Source organism: Athalia rosae, chromosome 4 (assembly GCF_917208135.1).
Source record: "Athalia rosae chromosome 4, iyAthRosa1.1, whole genome shotgun sequence".
In the NCBI taxonomy this organism is placed as follows: Eukaryota; Metazoa; Arthropoda; class Insecta; order Hymenoptera; family Athaliidae; genus Athalia; species Athalia rosae.
In genome coordinates, this window is record NC_064029.1 from 19,608,724 (window position 1) to 19,630,238 (window position 21,515).

At 35.0% G+C, this 21,515-nt stretch overlaps 5 protein-coding genes across 7 annotated transcripts; 3 read left to right on the forward strand and 2 right to left on the reverse strand.

Moving 5' to 3' along the window:
• The first annotated feature begins 37 nt into the window (after window positions 1–37).
• On the forward strand, window positions 38–1,871 carry LOC105688444 (ubiquitin carboxyl-terminal hydrolase isozyme L5). Its single transcript, XM_012404788.3, has 6 exons — window positions 38–195; window positions 371–434; window positions 526–631; window positions 753–940; window positions 1,028–1,225; window positions 1,356–1,871. The coding sequence occupies exons 1-6, from the start codon at window positions 120–122 to the stop codon at window positions 1,684–1,686; spliced, it is 963 nt and encodes a 320-aa protein (XP_012260211.1). The 5' UTR covers window positions 38–119; the 3' UTR covers window positions 1,687–1,871.
• Window positions 1,872–2,022: 151 nt separating this feature from the next.
• LOC105688443 lies at window positions 2,023–5,406 on the reverse strand. Its single transcript, XM_012404784.3, has 7 exons — window positions 4,368–5,406; window positions 4,003–4,194; window positions 3,675–3,862; window positions 3,434–3,603; window positions 2,666–2,909; window positions 2,446–2,591; window positions 2,023–2,326 (listed from the first exon to the last, which is right to left on the reverse strand). The coding sequence occupies exons 1-7, from the start codon at window positions 4,908–4,910 to the stop codon at window positions 2,133–2,135; spliced, it is 1,677 nt and encodes a 558-aa protein (XP_012260207.2). The 5' UTR covers window positions 4,911–5,406; the 3' UTR covers window positions 2,023–2,132.
• A 134-nt stretch (window positions 5,407–5,540) lies between these two features.
• Window positions 5,541–13,383, reverse strand: LOC105688344 (integrin beta-PS). Its single transcript, XM_012404536.3, has 10 exons — window positions 13,232–13,383; window positions 10,883–11,055; window positions 10,419–10,728; window positions 10,109–10,337; window positions 9,882–9,966; window positions 8,973–9,620; window positions 8,529–8,855; window positions 8,155–8,355; window positions 7,488–7,988; window positions 5,541–7,386 (listed from the first exon to the last, which is right to left on the reverse strand). Exons 2-10 carry the CDS (start codon window positions 11,051–11,053, stop codon window positions 7,321–7,323), a joined length of 2,538 nt encoding a protein of 845 aa, XP_012259959.2. The 5' UTR covers window positions 11,054–11,055; window positions 13,232–13,383; the 3' UTR covers window positions 5,541–7,320.
• Window positions 13,384–13,515: 132 nt separating this feature from the next.
• On the forward strand, window positions 13,516–15,258 carry LOC105688347 (peflin). 3 transcript variants are annotated; one of them, XM_048653556.1, is made up of 4 exons: window positions 13,516–13,705; window positions 14,047–14,185; window positions 14,283–14,561; window positions 14,709–15,258. In XM_048653556.1, exons 1-4 carry the CDS (start codon window positions 13,694–13,696, stop codon window positions 14,798–14,800), a joined length of 522 nt encoding a protein of 173 aa, XP_048509513.1. In that variant the 5' UTR covers window positions 13,516–13,693; the 3' UTR covers window positions 14,801–15,258. The 3 variants fall into 3 exon arrangements, with proteins under 3 accessions (XP_048509513.1, XP_012259965.1, XP_020709417.1); XM_012404542.3 differs by having other exon boundaries at window positions 13,521–13,705; window positions 14,011–14,185; XM_020853758.2 differs by lacking the exon at window positions 13,516–13,705 and adding an exon at window positions 13,740–13,900 and having other exon boundaries at window positions 14,011–14,185.
• Window positions 15,259–15,386: 128 nt separating this feature from the next.
• LOC105688345 (cyclin-Y-like protein 1) lies at window positions 15,387–20,911 on the forward strand. The gene is made up of 4 exons (XM_012404537.3): window positions 15,387–16,456; window positions 16,953–17,173; window positions 17,383–17,669; window positions 17,939–20,911. Exons 1-4 carry the CDS (start codon window positions 16,225–16,227, stop codon window positions 18,225–18,227), a joined length of 1,029 nt encoding a protein of 342 aa, XP_012259960.1. The 5' UTR covers window positions 15,387–16,224; the 3' UTR covers window positions 18,228–20,911.
• Window positions 20,912–21,515: the final 604 nt, after the last annotated feature.

Here is a 21,515-nt window from a genome sequence, read left to right on the forward strand (position 1 = left end):
GCCAAGTCCGGTGGTTGCGGTTACTTCACGTTACTTCATGTTTCATAAACTGCCACTACACTGGCGCCAACAATGCGGGGCTCTGCCTACATCAAATAATTCGATGATCAATAAAAGCCATGGCGGACTCTGCTGGCAATTGGTGCCTCATCGAAAGTGATCCTGGAGTTTTCACGGAATTAATCAAAGAATTTGGTAAATAAGGTTTCCTTACGAATTGCAATATTTTATCCTCTTAACTTTTTCAATTGGTCAGTATATTGTGGGTTTCTAGCAATCTTGAGGTACCATTACAACCAAGTTCTTTCATGACATTTTAGCGATGAGTTTGTATTTTTCCTTGGCAAATACATCATTTTATTGTTTACAGGTGTAAAAGGGGCGCAAGTTGAAGAACTTTGGAGTTTGGATGATGAGCAATTCGAAAACTTGAAGTAAGCCAATACACGAAATATTTCAGATTCTACAAAAAATATTCTTCGCACTCCAAATTTGTCATTTTTTTCACACATTTCCTGTTTGCAGACCCATTCATGGACTCATTTTCTTATTCAAGTGGGTTCAAGACGATGAACCCTCAGGCAATATTGTGCAGGATAATAGATTGGAAAAAATATTTTTTGCAAAACAGGTAAAGTGAATTACAGATATCCAATAGGTCAATAAATGTAAAATATGTCATTTTAAATCAGTGTAATCATTCATAAAATTCAATTTCGGCTCATTATTTACAACTGACATTTATTTCATAGGTAATAAACAATGCCTGCGCAACACAAGCGATTCTAAGTGTTCTATTAAACTGCAAGCATGCTGATGTATCACTAGGTACTACGCTCGAAGACTTTAAAAATTTCTGTCAGAGCTTTGATGCAAATATGCGAGGTCTGGCTTTGAGCAATTGTGACGTTATTAGGGAAGTCCATAATTCATTTTCTAGGTATGATTATGCATGTTACTTCTGAAATATGACTAATTACTTTAGGAGTATCTATAACAGAATTCATCCAAAATTGAAAAATTGTAGGCAAACTCTGTTTGAGTACGATTCCAGACATGCGTCAAAAGATGAGGATGTTTTCCACTTTGTCAGTTATTTGCCCATTGAAGGTCGTCTCTACGAATTGGATGGCCTCAAAGATGGGCCAGTAGATCTTGGACTGTGCCCTGCCGGTGATCAATGGGTTCAGGCAGCCAAACCAATAATCCAGAAACGAATTAACAAGTAATTAAACTGCATTGTTTTATTTTTAGACTCTCCATTAATCTAAGATGATATTAAAAATTTTCATTAGATTTCTAGAATTGAAATCGAGATCCAGTTTGATTGAAAATGACTAAACGACTTATCTTAGGTACAACGAAGGGGAGATCCACTTTAATTTGATGGCGCTTGTATCGGATAGAAGACTGTTATATGAGCGACAAAAAGCTGCAGTTGGATCATCCAATCCTGCAGAAATTGCACGCTTGCAGTCATTAATCGAGGAAGAACTTAGTAAATCGAAGAGGTATCAAATTGAAAATATTAGGAGAAAACACAACTATCTACCATTGATAATGGAATTACTTAAATTGTTGGCAAAGGAAGGCAAACTTGTACCTCTTTACCAAAAAGCAAAAGAAAGGGCAATCGAAAAAGAGACGAAACGAAATCTTGCTCTTGACACTCCAAAAAGACTCTGAAAGTGAAAACGATTGAAACATTTCTATCCACCTATGAAGTGGCAGGATTATTAAAGTCGCAACTTGCCAGAATTGCGATGTGTCAAATTTATATGAAATCTAATCAGTCTGTAATACAATTATTCGGTTTAATTTTTGTGACCTAATTTCTGAGGAATAAATAAAGCTTCTTTCGATTACAAATACATCATGTTTGATGACACTCATCATTTAACTATTGTACACGTAAATCATGACTGCCAAACTGTCATTGAACGTATTATTTCTCACTTGTTTCAACCGTAAATGATTTCATGGTGAAAGATCTACCATTTTTTACCGGATTTTGCCTCAATGTTTGGCGTGTAAACTTAAGATTTATTCAATTTTCCAAGTTTTTTCGATCACAAAGTATAATAATCAACTCAAATACAGGTAGTTTCACAAAAAGATTTTACAAAAATACGTCACTCATTATCACATTTAACAAAAGTCGAAGAATAAAAAGCCACGTCTTTAGCCGATTTTGAGCGATTAGGCTTCGATATCACATCTAATAATTTAACTGTACCATTCTGAAGAACGATTCTCGGGAGACATTTATCAGTATCACTAGAACGTAGTTCTCGGATTTTGTAATCGTGCAACTTCTCAATGACATCTAAAAATTCATTCACAGTAATAATTTTGTGTCACACAAATGAAATGGGAAAAATTGTTGAACTCCAAGTCATAGGAACATAAGTAACAAACTGCGGAAAATTAATAGTTTTTACATACCTGCTAAATCCATGCCCTCAACTTTGCTTTCAGTGACAAGGTTGCAAAAGATTTCACACAAAAATGCTGATGTCATCCCGTCGAAAAGTTTTGCTACGACAGGCCATTTGATCTCGCTCCATTCAGTTGCACCCGTTATGTAGAAGCTTGACAAATTTGATAAATTCAATCATAAGTAATGTACTTGGAATGATTCCATTTGTAGATGAAGTCAACTCACAATTCAATCAGCTTAATTTTTACATCATTCAGGTAAATAGGCTGATCGCAAAACAACTGCATGTGTAACTTCTTCTGCCAAAAACTTCTTAATTGGTTTTTGTCTACCTGAAGTTTGTCCGATAATTTTTCCCATATCACAAGCGGTATGTCTAAATTTTTCAACTGTCTGAAATCGTCACTCACAGTTAACAGCATCAAGTTCTCTATGTAATTCTTCACGAAACGCGAATCCCATTTTATTTCTGGAAAACAGAAATTTTTGTAATTTGAGTTTTGTAGTACAGGCTCCTTTCATTTATTAGCAATGCTAGTGTGAATACTTTGAAAATTTTGTATTGTTTTGAAATTGAGCATTGCGTTATCGTGAGTCAAGAGGCGGAATCTTCGTAATACGTGAATTGATATCAACCAAAAGGCATGTAAATGATTTCCTCTTAGCACATTTTTTATTCTGTTGAATATAATTATGGCATTCATATCATCACAACACTATTATAGAATGATATAGTATACATACATAGAGACACAGCAAATATGCATGTTACAAGCTCAATACGAACATACTGTGAAAAAATGAGTAAGTGTTTGTAATGAATCTGATCATAAGACTTATAACTCTATGTAAGGTCAGATGATGTTTTTACTATAGGCAGCTATAGTAACCTGTTGTCGACGGAAACTGTTGAGACAAGATGATTGGAAAAAATAAAATTTGGATAGAAAAACTTGAAATATCTTCAGGCCAAAGATGGATATTGGTACTGACTCTTCCGAGATATTTTCTTCTTTTTCAGCAATTGGTAGCGACGCCACACAGAGGCTCTTGTGCGATTCAAAATCTTAGCTAATTCGGCAAATTTCCTGACATTTTTCTCATTGTAAGTAGTATTCTTTTCCATGTGAGCTAGTATTAGCTTGTCTTCTTTATCAGTGTAACTGTAAGCATATCAGTTTTGTAATGGCCGTACAAATACACATTTATAATAACGTTGGTTAGGAAAGTTTACTTTGTTCGGATGTGTGGGTAATATAAAGTTCTAAATCTCCAGTAAACGCTATACAGCGTTCTCCATGGTAGTCCATTAGCTAAATATTGAACAAATTTCTGTCTCTGATCGTATTTTATAAAACAACCACCATGCAGATGTCTCATGTATAAAAAAGGTTTGACATCCCTTGTGTCCCAATTGTGGTCCTGATAAAAAAAAAACCAGTCTTCAAAATTTTCATTACTGTCAAAGAAAACTAATTGTAGGTTACAACTTATAAATACAAAAGTATGATTGATATGTTATTTACGATTTAAAAGTTAATGAGAAATATTAATTGAATTACCTTACAAAATGATTTCCAATTATGAACGATAATATTATCTTCTTCTGGAGTATATTTGCCATACTTAATTGGTCCTAGTTTTTCGATAGTTTCTCTTTGGACTTGTGTTGGACCTCGAGCACCAGCAGAGGATTCTATCATATGCTGTGGAGGCACGGTGTGCTTCAATAATACTTGCAAGTTTTTCATTTTCTGTAATAAAAAAAAAAGTATCATTTCATTTTCAATCAAAAGTATATATACAGAATTAACCAAATAGTACTACAGTTTGGGCAAATGTTTGTTATGGCATTATGAGATCAGTCAATATAGGTAAAAGCGGTAAGCAGTACTGGAGGTAATTATGAAAAATGGAGCCGACTTACTTCCATAGTCTCTTGAGGTAGATGATCGTCTTCTTCTGTCATGGATAACAACTCCTCTATATCCTTAGCTTCCTCTGTTAGATCCAAGTTTTGGGAATCCCTCAATTTGTTTCTACTTGTTTTTTTTGATGCTTTCTCCTCATCACTTGAAGTAAAAGTCTCACTGACTCTTAATCTTTGAGTTTTTCTGGAATGTCGCTTACTGGGTGACTTTTGAGGTTCCTCTTTCACAATGGTTTGCTGATCATCGGAGTCATCAGAATCGCTGCTACTAGCATTAAGCATCGCTAGCAGAGTGTTCGATTCTTTTTTCACCTGCTGTTTTTTAGGTGTCTTCATTTGTTTTTCTTCTAATGACAAATTGGTTTTTTTTTTGACGTCTTTGATAGATAGATTTGTACCGTTTAAATGATCAGATTTTACAACTGCATTATTTGGCGAATTTGGCTCACCCTCAATCTCATGATTATTGGAGTTCATAGTCTCTTGCGTTTGTTTTTTCTTTGGTAGATAATAATCATCCACATTTTTCCTTTTTCCCATTTTGTGATAATTCTTATATCAATCTTTGAAATATCAAAGGTACAAAAATTTGCAGTATTTTAATCACGCCAGATTTCAATCTGTTGGCTAACGGCACGATCTACTGAAATCGAGTGATTGCACGTGATAATTCTTGTAGGATTGGTTATGTCACGTACGTACCAACGCATTGAGATCAATGCATATCCAAGTCGAACGGATGAGCGCTGACTGAAGCTGAAGGTTCGTTGAGGGTAGTTGAAGATTACCCATCTACATTACCATTTGTCGTCCGCAGATATTAATTAATTTGCTTATCAACCGGTAGTTTGCGCCCTCGAGACCAAGGATTTTAAATAAAACGCGCTAATGGGACTTTTAAATTGATTTGGCTAGCGTTATTTCTAATGCTTGGTTCTATAAAAAATAAAATGCAAGTTGTAAGTAACGAATTTCCAGTTTGGTAACTCGATAATTATTCATATTTCGATTCTTACAAACTAGATCAACTAAATGTATAATTTAAAAAAAAGGCGTTGGAAGTAATACTGCCTGCTAAATCCATGTTGATTCGTATTTTACAAATTACGAATTCGGCAACGCGTTCTGTTCTAGAAAGTGGATAGCCCGTTGACTTATTGAACAAAAACGTGAAAGCTAAGTATAGATTTTTATTAATTTCGAAACTTTTTTTCACAACATTCGTACGCAGACATGCTGTCATTGTTTACAAAATTGGTTCGCTCCCGTACATTCTAAATTGTTCGCATTCTCAGGATATACTTTAATAATTAATAAAATAAAACGTTATAAAATTGATAAATAATGATATATAGATGTTACAATTTGTCAGCGTACACGACGTTGACACTTTGAAGTCAGTATCAAATAATAATAATAATCTACCTTCATCATATTACATAAAATATAGCTAAAGCGGAATTGAATCTTGTCTGATAATTCGTAATGTCTGTAATATCTTAGAAAATGATGAATGAAAATCTCAATTATTAGACTTCAGTTCGAAGGTTCAAACAAAGAACACCGTGTTTAACTGAAGGCGATTTTTAACGATCTTTTTAACACCTCATATAAAAAGAAACAATCCAAATGTCAAAGCACAAGCTCAATACATAACAATGTAGCATCATCATTTATGCGCACTTTATTAGAACATATGAACCCGTTTATCGTATTAATATATAAAATTTCACTTGGTATAGAATTATAAAAAAAGATTTGCATGGTCATCATGCAAATACGTACCTTTTTTACAATTAGTATTAATATCATCAGTATACGTAACCAATATTGTGCGCACAGAGACCCTTTCAATAGAATATACATGCATGATTATAAAACACTTCAACTTTTCTATAATATATTTTAATTGTTATTTGCAACAAGGCCATTTTAATAAATTAAGAATAAGGTTAATACGATGAATGAAACACGAACTTGTGACCTAATTTTTACAAAAGAAATTTAAATTAGGTAACTAATATGCAGTTATCTAGAATGATTACTGTGCTAGGCACAGATATGAATGGTAAAAAAAATTATAATTAAAATACGCCACTATTATTCAAGAATCTCCGCTTACTAGACGTATTCGAAGGCACTTTAGCTTCAGAGTTTCAATAAACACTAATGTACTGAACATCGATATAATTCAGTAGCTCCTACGTGGGACTCGATGAATTTTGGATCAAAATTGGTCGACTATCTAAGATGATATGAACCGATAAGTATTGTAAAATGGCTATAAGAGAATTTTTTGCGTGAACACCACAGTAAATTTAACGAAGCTTAAGTATTACGGCAGTACTTTTAACACAGTAGCTTGAAAAATTAAATAAATAGCGCCATTAAAATATTTTTCTTCAATTGAGAACAAGGTAGTGCTTGACAGATGGCACATTTAAACTCCTGATTAAAACAGTGACAATCACTTTTTCTATGGTAGTTGGATAATCGGATCCATCATACGTATCATCAATTTGAGCTAAAGACAGTAAAGTAGACTTGGGTGCAAGAAATTTTGACGGATAAGCTAAGAATATAGCAGAAATTATACACAAAGCAGGAGAGTTTGAATAACGATACAATTAGAGCGTGTGCTGCATTGAAAGTACCTATTTTTTGAGTATCTTATTGCGGATTAGAGTCTTTTTACTTTTTACAAGAGCAAAATTCTATCTAATCAACTACTGCTGGCTGGTTGTTTTTACAGTGAAGTGGAGTCACGTTTGTTACAAGAGTGCAGCACCTGAACGAAGAAGCTTGCAAGAAATGGCATCTTTCAGGCTCAAACTACTGTAATATCAGATACCCATTAGGTACTGATAAAGAATTATTGAGATTTCGCGGTAGGCTGAATTGCCATAAAATTTCTCAGATATTATTCGAAGAACTCGGTTTTGTTCTAAAATTATTTTCCAACATAAGTAGGGTTCTTGAAAGTCGATGTTGCTTGCTTATAAATAGGATTTTCGCCCTGCAATAAATAAACGAAGGATTACCATCAGCATGCTCATGAATAAATATAAATAATATTAAAATTGTTTCTATTAACGTTTGTTGCAGCTGTAAACTTACAGTGTCCCATTTTGCCATCATCCTCTCTTTTTCAAATCGCGCAAATTCCCTGCGATCATGAATAGTTGTCAATAATTTCCAGAGAAGCAAGAATGCTAAGCCAATGAGCACGATAGCGGCTATAACGCCCAGTACTATTCCCAGCATATAAACTTGTGTTGGGCATTCTCTTTGGCTCTGTGCTTTTACGACTAAGGTGTTTGTGTCGTTGTAGTAGTAAATAAATTTATTCAAACAATCATCCTCGTCAGTGAATGGACAGAACGTTTCCTCATCTGCGACCTCCCCACTAATCGTTTTAACTGTTTCGGTTTTGAATTCGACGCACTTTTCCTGACAGTCTGTTTTTGTATAATTACCAGTACCGTAAACTTGGCATTGTACGCAAGCTCTTAACTCCTCACAACGGTCGGGACAGGTGGGACATTTGTCACAGAATTTCCCGGTGTAACGAGAATTAACCTCTTCGTCACAAATACATTCTCCGCATTCACATTTACCCTAAAGATGGAAGGATGAAATGGTAGAATTTGTTTTACCAGTATTTTATGTCGTATTACTAGAACTTTTGATCATTAATTAGTGAAAAATATAATTAAATTCAATCAGGACCTTTATGATCATTGACAAATTTAAGAATGAGGGAAATGAATTTTGGTATTCTTACCCGGCCTGAGCAGGGAAGCCCATTAGTGGTTCCTGGCGCAATACAGGTCTGGTTCGACGATGGGCAACGGCAGGATGGACCAGTCCACTCTTTGTCACATACACATTGACCACAGTGACAGGTTCCATGATTGGAGCAGAGAGCTCCCTGATATCGATCGCAGGAGAAGTTATCACATTCACAGAATGGTCCTGAAATTATCTGCAATGATATACAATAGAAATTATTGAGATGCAGTGACTAGCGATGCTATTGTATTGAAACGCGTGTACATGCTTGTACAATTTGCAAAATAGAAGATATCAATTACACAATTGCAATCAATAAATAAAACTAGCGGTCTTTTGTACAGAAAATTTACACATGAATCTTACCTCCTCCTTGTTTTCTCTCTCGTCGCATTCACATTGTCCACAGGTACAAGAACCTCTTCCAGAGCAATCGACTAGAGAAGTGTTATCTGGTCTGCAAGCCTGATAGTATTTATCAAATCCTGTACTGAAAGTACCGGTCGTTCCAAGCGGCGTGCATTCGCATTTCTTTCCAAAGTGTTTGTCAAGACAGTCGCAAACACCACACTTTAGGGTTCCCATTGAATTACATTGAGGAGATCTTTCCTCATACATAGGGTGTGAAGGTTGTTCACAATCACAATCACACAACATATGAAGATTAACGGTCAGAGTTTCGTTGATTCCGACCTGAAATAGAATATGAGCAACTTCAACTCAGCGGCTTTAAACTGAATAAAAAAATTAACTTAAATATTCAATTCAAACCGGATTTAGAGCTGATCATTGTAAATGAACTGCACTTACTGGATAAATTTCAAAACTTTGGTGCCATTCAGATCTATTTTTAGGACAACTGGTAACCTCTATTTCAGCAAAGAACTCAACCTTGGTCCCAACTTTAAGATTATCGCATTTCGACGTTTCGATTGGATCCCCCTCTCCTAAGCAGCTTGAATAGTATCTTACTTTTATACTGCTACTGGCTGTATCCTTCATTTCAACTGAACTTGAAATAGCATCGTATTGTTCCCGAATCAACTGAACAACGTTACTAGAATCATCTTTCAGTGTTCCAGCAAAAGAGCCTTCGATGTGTTTTGTAAGCCGTTTGTAAATATTTATTTGAGTCTCTGTTACAGCCCAAATAATGTTGATAGCATTTTCCTTGACCTTGAGGTTGATCTGAGATATACTGGGATAATCTTGGGAGGATGACTGGGTGTAAAGCCCAGTAGTATCGAGGTGGCACTTTCCATCATTTGGTTTCACAATACCTCCAAGTTTACCATCTCCAGCATAATGGAAGCCAGCGTCTGTTGAAAATACTAAGAGCCTACGAGCCTTGGAACGCCAACCTATCTCGTTTCGACACACAATAGCCTGCATTATTGCATCAAATCCTCCTTCGGGAGCATCTAGATTTCCAGACACGGAAGCCTGACGAACCAAATCCTGTAAAGAACGGAAGAATCATTTTATCAGTTGGACTTTGGAAAACTAAAATTTTTAATATTATATTTTTCTATGACCTTTGGTACATAATTTAATGTTTTTATTGGATTGAAATCGCTCAGCAACTGGAATTGCTCGATTTATTGTCGATATATAATTTGATCATCAAGGCAAATGAACACTTTTATGTATGAAGATCAATGATATGTAGAATACTTACAAATAATGATATTCATATTAAATGTCAAATGTTACACTTACAGCAAAAACGCTAGTATTCTGCGACAATTCCATGATGTTTTTGTAGCCATATGGTTTCACGCATCCTGTGCATGGTTCTTCAAGACTAAAATGAAACCCTGACTTTTAGAAGAAGTCGATCTTTTAAGCTATTAGTGTCTTCATGTTCATGACTAGTTCGCATAACAAATCAATATAAAATCAACAGCTAGTATCAATTTTATGGCAATTTAGATTTCATTACTTACGCCTTAGGTACAACACTGACATAGGGCATAACCACTTTATCTACAAAGCTTCCAAATCCCAATCGAAAATTGCTGGTTATTCTGCTCATACTCTCTACCAGCAATTGCCCCAAATCTGACAATTTTTTTTTATCATCCTCCATGGATTTGCTCAAGTCCATAAGATAGTACAAGTCAACTGGGTAATCCTCAGCTTGGGAGTAAACGAACGACATCCGGTATGCTTCATCTGAAATTACACACAGTTTAAAACCAAGGAGTTGAAAGACATCAAGTACCTTGTGAGATTAGAAATTGAGGCATGACTTACTTATCCTTAGTGTCAGATTTACTTCTTGGGGCCAGATTTGAATAGCCTCCTGGCGCCGACTGCCGCTAGCACTGCCGGAGGAGGAGGATGATGAAGACGAAGACGAAGAAGAAGAGGATGATGATGAGGAAGAGGAAGAAGAGGAGTTGTACTCATAGCCACCCCCCGAAGTAGAATAACCACCTTTTGTTAGTTCAGCATACCGTAGCATACTATACACATTATCTGGATTCCAGGTGTATTGTTCTGGGCAGGTAGCAAATATTTTCGTATTTATATTTGGCAGAAAGCATCTCAGCTCACGGAAATTCTGTTAACACCAAAATGAAGAGTGTATCACATTGAAAACCATTAATTACTTTGCAGATTTCATGGTATTGAAGGTTTACTTGCTGCTAAGAATAACAACAGTCAAGAAACGTATTTTATTTGGATAATTCAGTTTTGATAAAGTTTAGACTCACAGGAGCAGCGCACCACGCACAGTGCGGAGTTTGTATGCATTCATGGCAAGTCTGCTTGCTGATACAAGGATTCATCCCTGTCAATCTTTCTGGTGGTGGGTAGTCTGCCCTGACAGCAACTACAACTGTCAATAGGAGGAGCGTTGAAACCCATTCTAAGCTGCCAAACATTCCTGTATACAGATTTAATTTTTAAATTACAAATTGATATACAGCTGAGTAAATGGTTTTGGAAAAAACGAAATTTGATAGATTAATAGTTTGACAGCGAAACATTGTTTATCTTTTTACCATACAGACTATGGCAATGTCAAAAGAAAAGTTTATATAAATAAGAAAAAGATATGCAGCTTTTCTTTTTAGGATCACTGGTTAGCTAAAGGTTGAACAGTGATAAATTGAGATATAAAAAAACTTGCATACGAGCGATACGTCGGTTTTATCAGTGTGGGCTCATGTTTGATGAATTACTCTGCACAGTATTCAATAAAAAGGATATCCAGAGAAACCATTTCATAAAATGCTTGCAAGTTTAACTACAACTCTATGGAGTTCAAAGACAATTTTCAAACCAAACATCTTATTATATTGGACCCATTATTATGAGCAAAAGCTTTAGGGCAATTGAGACCTAGAAATTATACTTAGCATAGCTCATAATGGTTATTAACAAAAGTAGAAAAGATTATTAATAATAACCTTCCAATGTGGTTTCTACAAAAGCCGATGTTATCTCTTAACTTCCAGCAACCGGATAAACTCTCTTCTAACTATATATGGTTCAAAAGCCTACGTATTTCGAATGACACTTCGAGGATTCTTGGGTGCAGGAGCACGGTAGTGTTGAAATTGAATATGACTAAAAATGGTATTTCCAGATAGGAAAAGTGATATAATTTTACATGTAGCAACCACACCATATCTATCATATTCATCCTCAACCGCTCAACACGTTCAAACATTATGAGAATTATTATTATCATAACAGGAAAAAATTAAATTGAAATGAATTAGAATGAACAGATAGTCAATAATATAGCAAAATTTGTAATGGGCTGATTCCAAATGCAGGATAATGTTATGACATGTATTTTTGATAACTTGAATTTGACGTCTTCATAGATAATTATCCGGTGGATTAATCATAATTAAAATGATTATGACTAAATAAGTTTTTTGGTAAGGAAAAATATTACCACCCATATTTCTGTGATACCTTTGCATATTTAGCACAGCGTCTATTATTAAGCTGCTGAGTCAGATTTTCTTAGTGAGCCAAAGGTAACGTATTCCTTGACAATGTTACTGTGCTGGTGACTATCAGGACCACCTATTGTGATATCTTGTACCAAATTATTATTTTGCAAATTTGCAAAGATCAAATATTGTATAGCTATCCATACCAATAAAATAACTCCATTTGAAACCCCATCCTATGTTAATATTTGAATGAACCATATTCATTTCTTCTCTTTTTCTCAACCAAATTCAACTGAACTCGATAGCGCAGAATTATTTTAAGAATTCAAATCATAAACATTGACCAAGTTAAAGATAAGAACAAATTGGCTCTGTATTCGAAGTTTTCCAAATAACTGATTATTTCGTGATAGATGAAAAATTCTTCATTATTATAAAACTACTTGATAATGAAAGCCAACAGGTAATCTTGAGACTGATGTAGCAGAATACAGGAGATATTTAACTAAATTGGTGTTTGATATTTATACAAATATCTTAGCATTATCTTACCAGGTCATTAGATATCTGTGAAAAACAAGATTTCTGAAGATTTCTTATGATTCAATAAGACAGGAATGAGTAAGGTAATATTCTAAGAAGTCCACTAGAAATTTTACTAGTAATTCGATTGACGCTGGAAAGGAGAGGGACTGGAGTGACTTCTTAGCCTTGATAAAACTTTCAAGGAATTTTATCAGCGGAGTGGTTCTTCTCTCGCGAAATATACTCAAGAAATTCAGATGTTATTCGCGAACTCTTTATGTTCACAAGAGAACTCGGCCTAAATGGTGCTCAAAAAATACACAATGTTAGGTGCGGTCCGCAAAACCCGTTCTCCCACGCTATATTTGACCCTTTATAATAAGGTTTTGGAAAGATAAAACGTGATAAAACCAATGAGGGATTGAAGTTCTAATAATAACCATTTCTGAATCAGAGGATATTGAGATTTAAGATCACGTCTCGATTACCCATTCATCAATGCCGTCATCTCTATATTTACAAGACACCGCATTCGCACTAAAAAAAACCTGTGAGAAATACGCGATCACTTTCTTTCATGTATTATCAAACCAAGAGATATGGCACATATAAAATCACACTTACTTCCTGGATATTGAGGAGATAATTGATCACTTATAACATCACAAACTCTGAAGAAATAATTCCACAACCTTTAGATCACCATAAAAGGCAACCCCACTGAGCCACAAAAAGCCTATTCACAAGCGAACCGCTCGACGACGAGTAGGCGACTGCGACTGACTGCTACTGGAGTCGAAGCTGAGTTTAATCGAGTATGTATACGCTCTGTTGTTATATCGATGAACTCACATCCGACTGTCGTGAATGACACTCCCTCGACCCACTCTACTGCAACGTTCATGTTATGTCAGTCGCAGTGCAGTCAAGTGAAAAAGTAGTGGTGGAACGTGTATCCTTATGACTTCAATAACCACTGATTTTCCAAATTAGAACTGGCACTCGAGCCGTATTTATAGTATACGAAGGGATTATAGTAATTCCGAAGAAGAAATACCTTCTGATTTTCTGACCGTGTACTTCAACATGGCTTACTCGGTGAGATAGTGACATTTATGTATTAATAACCGACTTCGAGGGTTAGGAATGTACGTAGTACATATACAATTTTTAAATTACACCTATCAGAGATAATAATGTTCGTACGCAATTTTCGCCGGTTGAAAGTTCGGGTTCTCCAGTTGATACTGTGTGCTATTACATAATCTCATTCATATTCCTATGAATCTGATTGTAAGTCTTATGCATCTATCATTAGGTTAACACTTATTTTTTCTCATTTACTACAACTCTATTCCACTGCCTTTGTGCAAAACGATACTCAGAATGTAAAAAATACACAGGGTGCAAATTTTGGTTCAACGCAAGGTGCTCTCCAGATCAATCCAGAGGTACAGCAGTGGTTCACAGCGGTGGATCGGGATCGAAGCGGTCGAATATCTGCCACCGAACTTAAGAGCGCGTTGGCTAATGGACAAGGAAGGAGCTTTTCTGATACTGCTTGCAAACTTATGATCGGTAAGTTTTTGCATGTCGGTGATTAATGCTTTGCATAAATAGTTTTAGCTTCAATTTTAACTTTTGTTGAAGGAAAATCTGCGTTTTTGATTTTCAGGAATGTTTGACAAGGATAAAAGAGGAACGATAGATGTAGAAGAATTTCAAGCTCTCTTTAATTATGTGAATGCCTGGCTAGGTGTGTTTCGTGGTTTTGATCATGACAATTCTGGGAGTATCCAAGAAAATGAGTTGTCAGCTGCATTAACGCAGATGGGTTATAGATTCAGTCCTGAGTTTATAAAATTCCTTATAAAGAAGAGCGACTTCAATCAACATGAATCAATAAGTGTTGACCAGTTCATTGTCGTCTGTGTGCAGATTCAGAGGTTTACTGGTAAGTTTGTGTTGAAAGAAGATTATACCACAAAGTGAACTGAGACAAAGTTGGTTTACTAGCCTCAGTGAATGAATGTTAAGCGTTTTGCCCTTATGCTGGAAAAAATTTGGTATCTAACTTTTCTTTTTTTACATAAAATTACAGAGGCTTTTCGACAAAGAGATTCTGCTCAGACTGGAACAATATCCATCGCCTTTGAAGACTTTCTAAGTGTAGCACTATCCTGCAATGTTTAGTTCATGTTTGATGATACTTCAGAGGTTTAATTTCATTACACTTGCCTTTTTGAAGCCTAAGCTCGACAATATGTTATTTGTGTGAGACACAAAGAGTTTTTAATCATGTGCAAAGATCATAGGAAATAGTATTATTGTTATCTTTATTATTAATATCATTTTATCTGGTAGCGATATATAGTATAACAAATATTTGTTATAGAATTACTCCAATTCATGTTTTTAGATATGTTGTTTGCATGCTCTGTTTCATGGAAACAGCGCAGTATCAGAATACCGAAAAAATTTCACTCTAGTAACTTTTTAGCACTGTTACGAATTTCCAAAAATTTGGAATAATCTTACAAACACTTTTGCCCTTCAATTGGAATCTAAGTTTAAACATTTTTTTAGACTGTAATTTTTATGGTTCTTTTGAATAAAAGTGAACACCGAAAAATAAATTCATTTCAACATGATCAATTCTTATCTATAACATATCCGAGTGCCTAGAAAACTCACGTTTTAATTCTGGTGAGTAATTGTAAAATTGTAAGAAGCGGTAAGTGTGAGTCGTTTTGAATTTACGCGGAATAGAATCTACCTCATTACTGTTGCAGTGATCATCAGAAGATAAAACTGGTACTGGCACCAGATGGAGCTAGACAAATCTTAACGATAGAGTCGGAACACAGAGTACACTGTACACGCATTAATTCAATAGGAGTAATGTGTTAAATGCACTTTAAACGTCCTTCAGTGTCAAAGTTGTGTTTATAAAATGAATCACTTCTGTGCAACGATGATGAATAATAATGGTAATATTATTGAGAAAGAATGCGTATGATTATGAGCCTGATTGCGACCATTTGCGACATAAGGTGATAGATTGAATGAGGTACAGCTCTGAATTCGTTCGAGGGTTGGGGGTACTCCAAGTCGAAGGTGCCATAAAAATCTGCCGGCAAGTGCAAGTGTTGAAAGCAGCGTTTAGGCGTTGTCAGTAAAATTGTACGAGCATTCTTGCAAGTTTCACAAATATTATCTCGGCTTGATGTCGAAACGCTACCTCTGAGATTAATGATCTATTAATCGCACTATGTTACCGTGTTCCCTACCCATAGTAATTCGGGAGATTTTATTTTGATAAGTAAAAACCGGGCTCAGTGCCACGGCTCGGTCGTCATTATGAAAAATAACCAAATAATGCGTACCGTTCTCTCCATCACCGCTCCCATCAGCTGATCATCAAACTGACATGTGAGTTTAGTTTGTTGGAATCGTCTCTACTTATGGGTTTCAAATGCTTACTCCAAAATATCCATGAATTGAATACGGAGAGGGAGATCGCCAGAACGAGAAAGTTTGAGAAGGTAGTAAAGTAGTGTTAGGGTGGAAAAAAGAAGAGAAAATTTTTTATACCAGAAGTTGGAGATTGTCAAACGATGGGCAATAAGAATAGTTGCTGTGTTTACGCCAGCCCTCAAACAGGGCGAAAGGAATTGGGAGGAGAATGCGGTGGACGTGGCTTGGAGGAACATCTACCAGAGGGTGAAATCAGCGCAAATAATTTACAACACATTAGCGAGCGTGAACCCGAAGACTGGGACTCAGATCCTTCATTGCACCCTTGTGCAGGCACAATATTCATGGAGCGATCCAAACAAGCTATTGAAAGTAAGTTCACAGTATATTGATCATTTCTCTGCATTTATCACGCTTATCTCCATTACGCATCTAATAAATAAACCTGTTTTGAATGTCTGGTTGGTTATTATTGTTATCTTCTACGGTACTATAACTGTACAGCCAGTATCTCATTGCTAAACTGCAATTTATTCGAGTATTATTGTAAATAAATCAGAATGATCCTCAAATTTTATTCCAAATCCGATTCCAAAAGCCTCGCTGACCTGATCTTAAATCAATTCGTTGATCTAAGTTATTTTTGAACTGTTCTTTAAGACTGTCTTTTTTTTATTGAAAAATTCATCCGGCAATGATTCAATTCTAGTTAATCTTGTGCGGTACTCTATGCTAAGGCTGTGTAAAAGGCTACTTAAATTGACATGAATTGCTTATTAGTAGAGCTATGTAATTTAAAGACAACAGTGTCCTTAATATAAGTGTGGATTTAACAGTAACTCATTCACAGGTATTAATTAATTTGCAGATGGAATGGTCAGAAAGAAAAGTCAGCACCAAATTGCAGACACAAGGACACTCAAGAAAAGTAGTAGCTGCAGTACAATATATCTCGATGACAGTACTGTGTCACAACCTAATTTGAAAAATACGGTCAAATGTGTTGCCTTAGCCATATACTATCACATCAAAAATCGAACATCGCAACGTCAGATAGATATATTTGACGAAAAGCTCCACCCACTTACGGTGAGGAATAATTCATCTTTCTTCTATTTAAATGGAATAAAATGGAATCACATACAGAAATAGGCACACCTATTTCTATCCTAAAAATATGTAAATGATTGGATGAGAAAGAGATGAATTTTGCTCATAATTTTTTAAGGAAAGCATCTAATGATATGATGTTGACTTGATTACTAAATGTGATAAAATGAAGCTTTTCTTATTTTCAGAGGGATGGAGTTTCCGATGACTATGACCGACACAATCCCGAGCATAAACAGATATATAAGTTTATTAGGACATTGTTTAATGCTGCTCAGCTGACCGCAGAGTGTGCCATTATAACTCTAGTATACTTGGAACGGCTTCTAACTTACGCGGAAGTTGACATTACTCCTGCTAATTGGAAGCGAATAGCACTGGGTGCAATACTACTGTCATCCAAGGTCTGGGATGATCAAGCCGTTTGGAATGTTGACTATTGTCAAATTCTAAAAGATATTACCGTAGAGGACATGTACGTATCATTGAAACATAATTTAATCGGCCATAAGTAATATTATTATATAGAAATTTTAATTTTTCTACAGAAGTTTGAATTTTTGTAAATTCTTAGTACCTTCTGATTGATTGAAAACTTTTATCGTCAATCTTGGTTTAGAAATCTGATTATCTTAGTTCATGGTCATTAACAATCCCATGGATACCGTTTACCATATAAATAAATTTGTTCTGCTCCTTGTTCAGACGAGCAATCAGCTATGATCTTGTACCAATTTTTTATAGGAATGAGCTGGAACGGCAATTTTTAGAGATGCTGCAGTTTAATATAAATGTTCCATCGAGCGTTTATGCAAAATACTACTTTGACCTCCGCTCACTCGCCGAGGCCAATGAATTAACATTCCCTAGCGAACCGCTTAGCAAGGAGAAAGCGCAAAAGCTCGAGGCCATGTCAAGGGTATATGAAGACAAAGTGACAGCAGAGGTTCTGCGTAATGGTATTAAAAAGTGGTCTAGCTTAGACAATGTGTGCATAGGTGGACCTAGGCGTAGTATCGCTATACTTTCCTAAACTCATTATGGCAATTAATGATGATTCTACGCTCACACTTCGGGCATTGTTATATCAAAAGTGGTGTTGTATTAAGCCAAGATGCGTTTAAGGCTCGGTCCATGGGTCGGTTAATCAATATTCAGATGTAATAACTAAAAAAAGATGATCATTGATTCGAGATGATAGTAAATGAAATTCCGTTAATTTGTTAACTTGATAAATTCTCACTAGTCAAAGCATCAAATCATTTTTCATCCCGATCAACGAGTAAAGATCATTATTGAAATTGCCCTTGATTGAATTCTTCATAAGTTATTGATATATAATTTCTATAAATTAGTTTCTAATCATCTCCTCATTTACTACTAGTTCACTTTTAACTGTACATTTTATAATTAAAATAATTGGTGTAATGTTGCATGTAATAACTCGTAAGTTCAAAATCCCTGTCATATATGACACAAAGCTTACGATACATTCAGGTCAGATCAATGGGCATCCATGATGCTTGTGGGATTCGATTTGTGAATTTCTTCCAGCTATTCATCAAGCCAAAATAATCGAAAGTTATGAACAAATACTACAATGTAACGCCTCAATTAGAATTTAGAAAGCCAAATTAATTCAAACTTGATTGTAAGGCGTCCAGCATTTTATCGAACTATCCAATAGATGAAAATGCTGATTTCGTTTGTGACACAGTTTTAGCTACAAAATCATCCTTTGAGTGAACTGAAACATGGGAAAGGTTCCGAGATTGATAATGCCAAGCCCACAACCTTGGTCAAATGAACATTTTCCCACATTTCTAGTCACATGACTACACACTTTAATACTTGAATAACGCATATGCTTGTCGTAATGTTGCTTACACAAGGGGTGATTTTGTAGGAAAAGTTCAAATAAGAAATTTTAATCCCTACGCTTTGCCTCCCTGATATTGCATGATTTTAATGAACACAATGCATATCACTTGAAGATTCATCCATATTTTCACTGTCTAACATATTGCACTGTTTCGTAATTGATACAATTGACAAAAAATCTTATTAAGATGCCTCAAAAATAGACTACAGGTATCAAACGTAAATGTCAAACAGACATTACTCATCGAATCTGTTCATGAACTTCGATAGGTGGTGGAAAGTGGTATGAAAATTAATCTCCATCGTTAATATGACAGCAATGAAATACAAATTTTATAATCTTTTTGATAGAATTTGTTACATGTCCATGCGTAAAAGATTTTGAATGTCGATAATTCAAAATGATCTTGCGAGGCTACAACCTTTGGCAGTTTTATTAGAAAATTATATATTTATTCATTTACATAGTATCAATAGGTACATCATCGATACTGAATGGCATATAATTCGATCGTTTCTGATCGCAGTAATTGCCCAAATTTTTCACTCTTATTTGTTACTACTAGAATTTGAGATCCCAAAAGTGGAATGAAAATTGAAAGTACTTTACATATTTTGCAGAGTACGTCGACTCTAATAGACTGGAAAAATTCTCTGGGCGGTGTTTAGTGTAACTGGCTAGGTGTACTACCATGCATTGATTAACGTGTGAATGTGTAGAATCACCATTACAGCTTTTCAATCTTCCATCCGTTGCAATCTGTCCTGCAATTTTTTTACTCCATGCTTCAATCCTGCCACCAAATGATATATTGAGAGAAATAATATGCTCTTTGAATAAAAATTTGTGATATACAACTGTCATAATAAGTTTTTTAACAGTAAAAGAAAAAAGAATAAGAAAAATATTGAACTACCAGCATTTTACTATAAAGGATGAGAAAAATAAATTACGCATTACGTTGGCGTGTATTGATTTTTAATAATGAGCTTTAAGCAAGCAAAGTATGTGACAAATGGAGCAGTGTTATAAATCAACAAGAGCCAGCGTAATCTGTTCGGGTGCTTTAAAGTATATATTAGTTGTGATATTAATATTGTATACTTTTATTATTCAATTGTAATAGCCAAAATATTTAAAATGAAAAAACATACTTTAAAGCGTCTTAATAAAAGTCCTAAACAAGGGATTATTCCCTTACGCTAGATTCTTTCTAAACATTACACTAACACTATATTCTTTTCGTTATTTTCCACGTACTTAATCGCTGGAAAAGTACGTAACAAATTTGTTACTACGATCATTTAGACTGGCATTTTTTAAGTAATTTGTACGCTCTATTTTTCATTAATATCTAACGATCAATTAGAATATATTGTATATTTTATATGGTTTCGTGTGAATATGTTATCGCTAAAGCTCGAAAGCTGTTATTATGCACATTATCAAGCTAATCAGCGGATTAACTGTACAGATCACTCTAGTTAATCCGCACATTACCAAGGTAGTCTCTAGAATAACTGATTTTCGCACTTGAGCGGTAACGAATACACTGACACTATGACCGTTGCTGGGTGTCCTATTCCAGTTGTCGAAACTAACATTTCTATTAGAGATAAAATGGTTTTTCTCTTCTCAAATCGTATGAGCAATTTTTATCTACAGTACCAATATTAAGAATAAGTCATTCGGTTGAATCTATGGGATTACGATTATTAATAATTCCATACAAACTATTAAATGAAAGTTATATATGTATATACATTTCTACTTTATTGTATTGGAAATGAATGATTTTATAGCTCGACACCTAGAAATAAACGATAAATAGAATACTTGGCTCCTTTTTTCTTATCGACTACCTACCTGTTTGTGCTTACACTGCATGTTAATTTCTATTCGTTATCCTCGTGCTTCGCTTGTGTCCTAGCATGGCATAACTTTGAATAGAGGTGAACAAGAACCATGTTCACATTGACAGATTTGAAAGTAAGTGTGAATCTTTAAAGAAAAGAAAAACAAGATCTATTAATACCTAATCAAGAAGAGTCTGTAAAACATATAGTTCTAGCAATTCAAAGTATTTGTTTCTACATTCCATTTGAAATTAGTAATTGTATCCCATTGGAACGGTAGTCAATACTAGATACCTGCTATGAATATTCCAGTTCTGCAAAAGAATACAATTTGTGAGTTACTTCTGAATCAGAATTATCGTTGATATTAAATCATCTAATATGAAAAATAGCCAACTTGATAAGCTTCCTCTTGCTTCTTGAAAAGCTTTCGGTTCAGTTTTCGATGGCTAAATGGTGATTTTTATAAGTGAAATGTACTCAACAGATGACATGCATGACCAATGATGAAAATGTTGTAAATGGATAGTTGATTCGATAAATATACAAGATAAACACTATGGATTAAAGTTCAGTTAGAAAA

Excerpts from the sequence above, each read along its gene's own strand:
- LOC105688444 (XM_012404788.3), top strand. The coding sequence starts at position 120 with ATGGCGGACTCTGCTGGCAATTGGTGCCTCATCGAAAGTGATCCTGGA. Across the intron at positions 941-1,027 it reads GTCCATAATTCATTTTCTAG|GCAAACTCTGTTTGAGTACG; the intron begins GTATGATTATGC and ends GAAAAATTGTAG. Across the intron at positions 1,226-1,355 it reads ATCCAGAAACGAATTAACAA|GTACAACGAAGGGGAGATCC; the intron begins GTAATTAAACTG and ends GACTTATCTTAG.
- LOC105688443 (XM_012404784.3), bottom strand. The coding sequence starts at position 4,910 with ATGGGAAAAAGGAAAAATGTGGATGATTATTATCTACCAAAGAAAAAA. Across the intron at positions 4,195-4,367 it reads TACCTCAAGAGACTATGGAA|AAAATGAAAAACTTGCAAGT; the intron begins GTAAGTCGGCTC and ends TTTTTATTACAG. Across the intron at positions 2,327-2,445 it reads TGAGGGCATGGATTTAGCAG|ATGTCATTGAGAAGTTGCAC; the intron begins GTATGTAAAAAC and ends ATGAATTTTTAG.
- LOC105688344 (XM_012404536.3), bottom strand. The coding sequence starts at position 11,053 with ATGTTTGGCAGCTTAGAATGGGTTTCAACGCTCCTCCTATTGACAGTT. Across the intron at positions 10,729-10,882 it reads GTGCGTGGTGCGCTGCTCCT|AATTTCCGTGAGCTGAGATG; the intron begins GTGAGTCTAAAC and ends TGGTGTTAACAG. Across the intron at positions 9,621-9,881 it reads AGAATACTAGCGTTTTTGCT|GATTTGGTTCGTCAGGCTTC; the intron begins GTAAGTGTAACA and ends CGTTCTTTACAG.
- LOC105688347 (XM_012404542.3), top strand. Across the intron at positions 14,186-14,282 it reads TGCTTGCAAACTTATGATCG|GAATGTTTGACAAGGATAAA; the intron begins GTAAGTTTTTGC and ends TTTGATTTTCAG. Across the intron at positions 14,562-14,708 it reads GCAGATTCAGAGGTTTACTG|AGGCTTTTCGACAAAGAGAT; the intron begins GTAAGTTTGTGT and ends ATAAAATTACAG.
- LOC105688345 (XM_012404537.3), top strand. The coding sequence starts at position 16,225 with ATGGGCAATAAGAATAGTTGCTGTGTTTACGCCAGCCCTCAAACAGGG. Across the intron at positions 16,457-16,952 it reads ATCCAAACAAGCTATTGAAA|ATGGAATGGTCAGAAAGAAA; the intron begins GTAAGTTCACAG and ends ATTAATTTGCAG. Across the intron at positions 17,670-17,938 it reads GATATTACCGTAGAGGACAT|GAATGAGCTGGAACGGCAAT; the intron begins GTACGTATCATT and ends AATTTTTTATAG.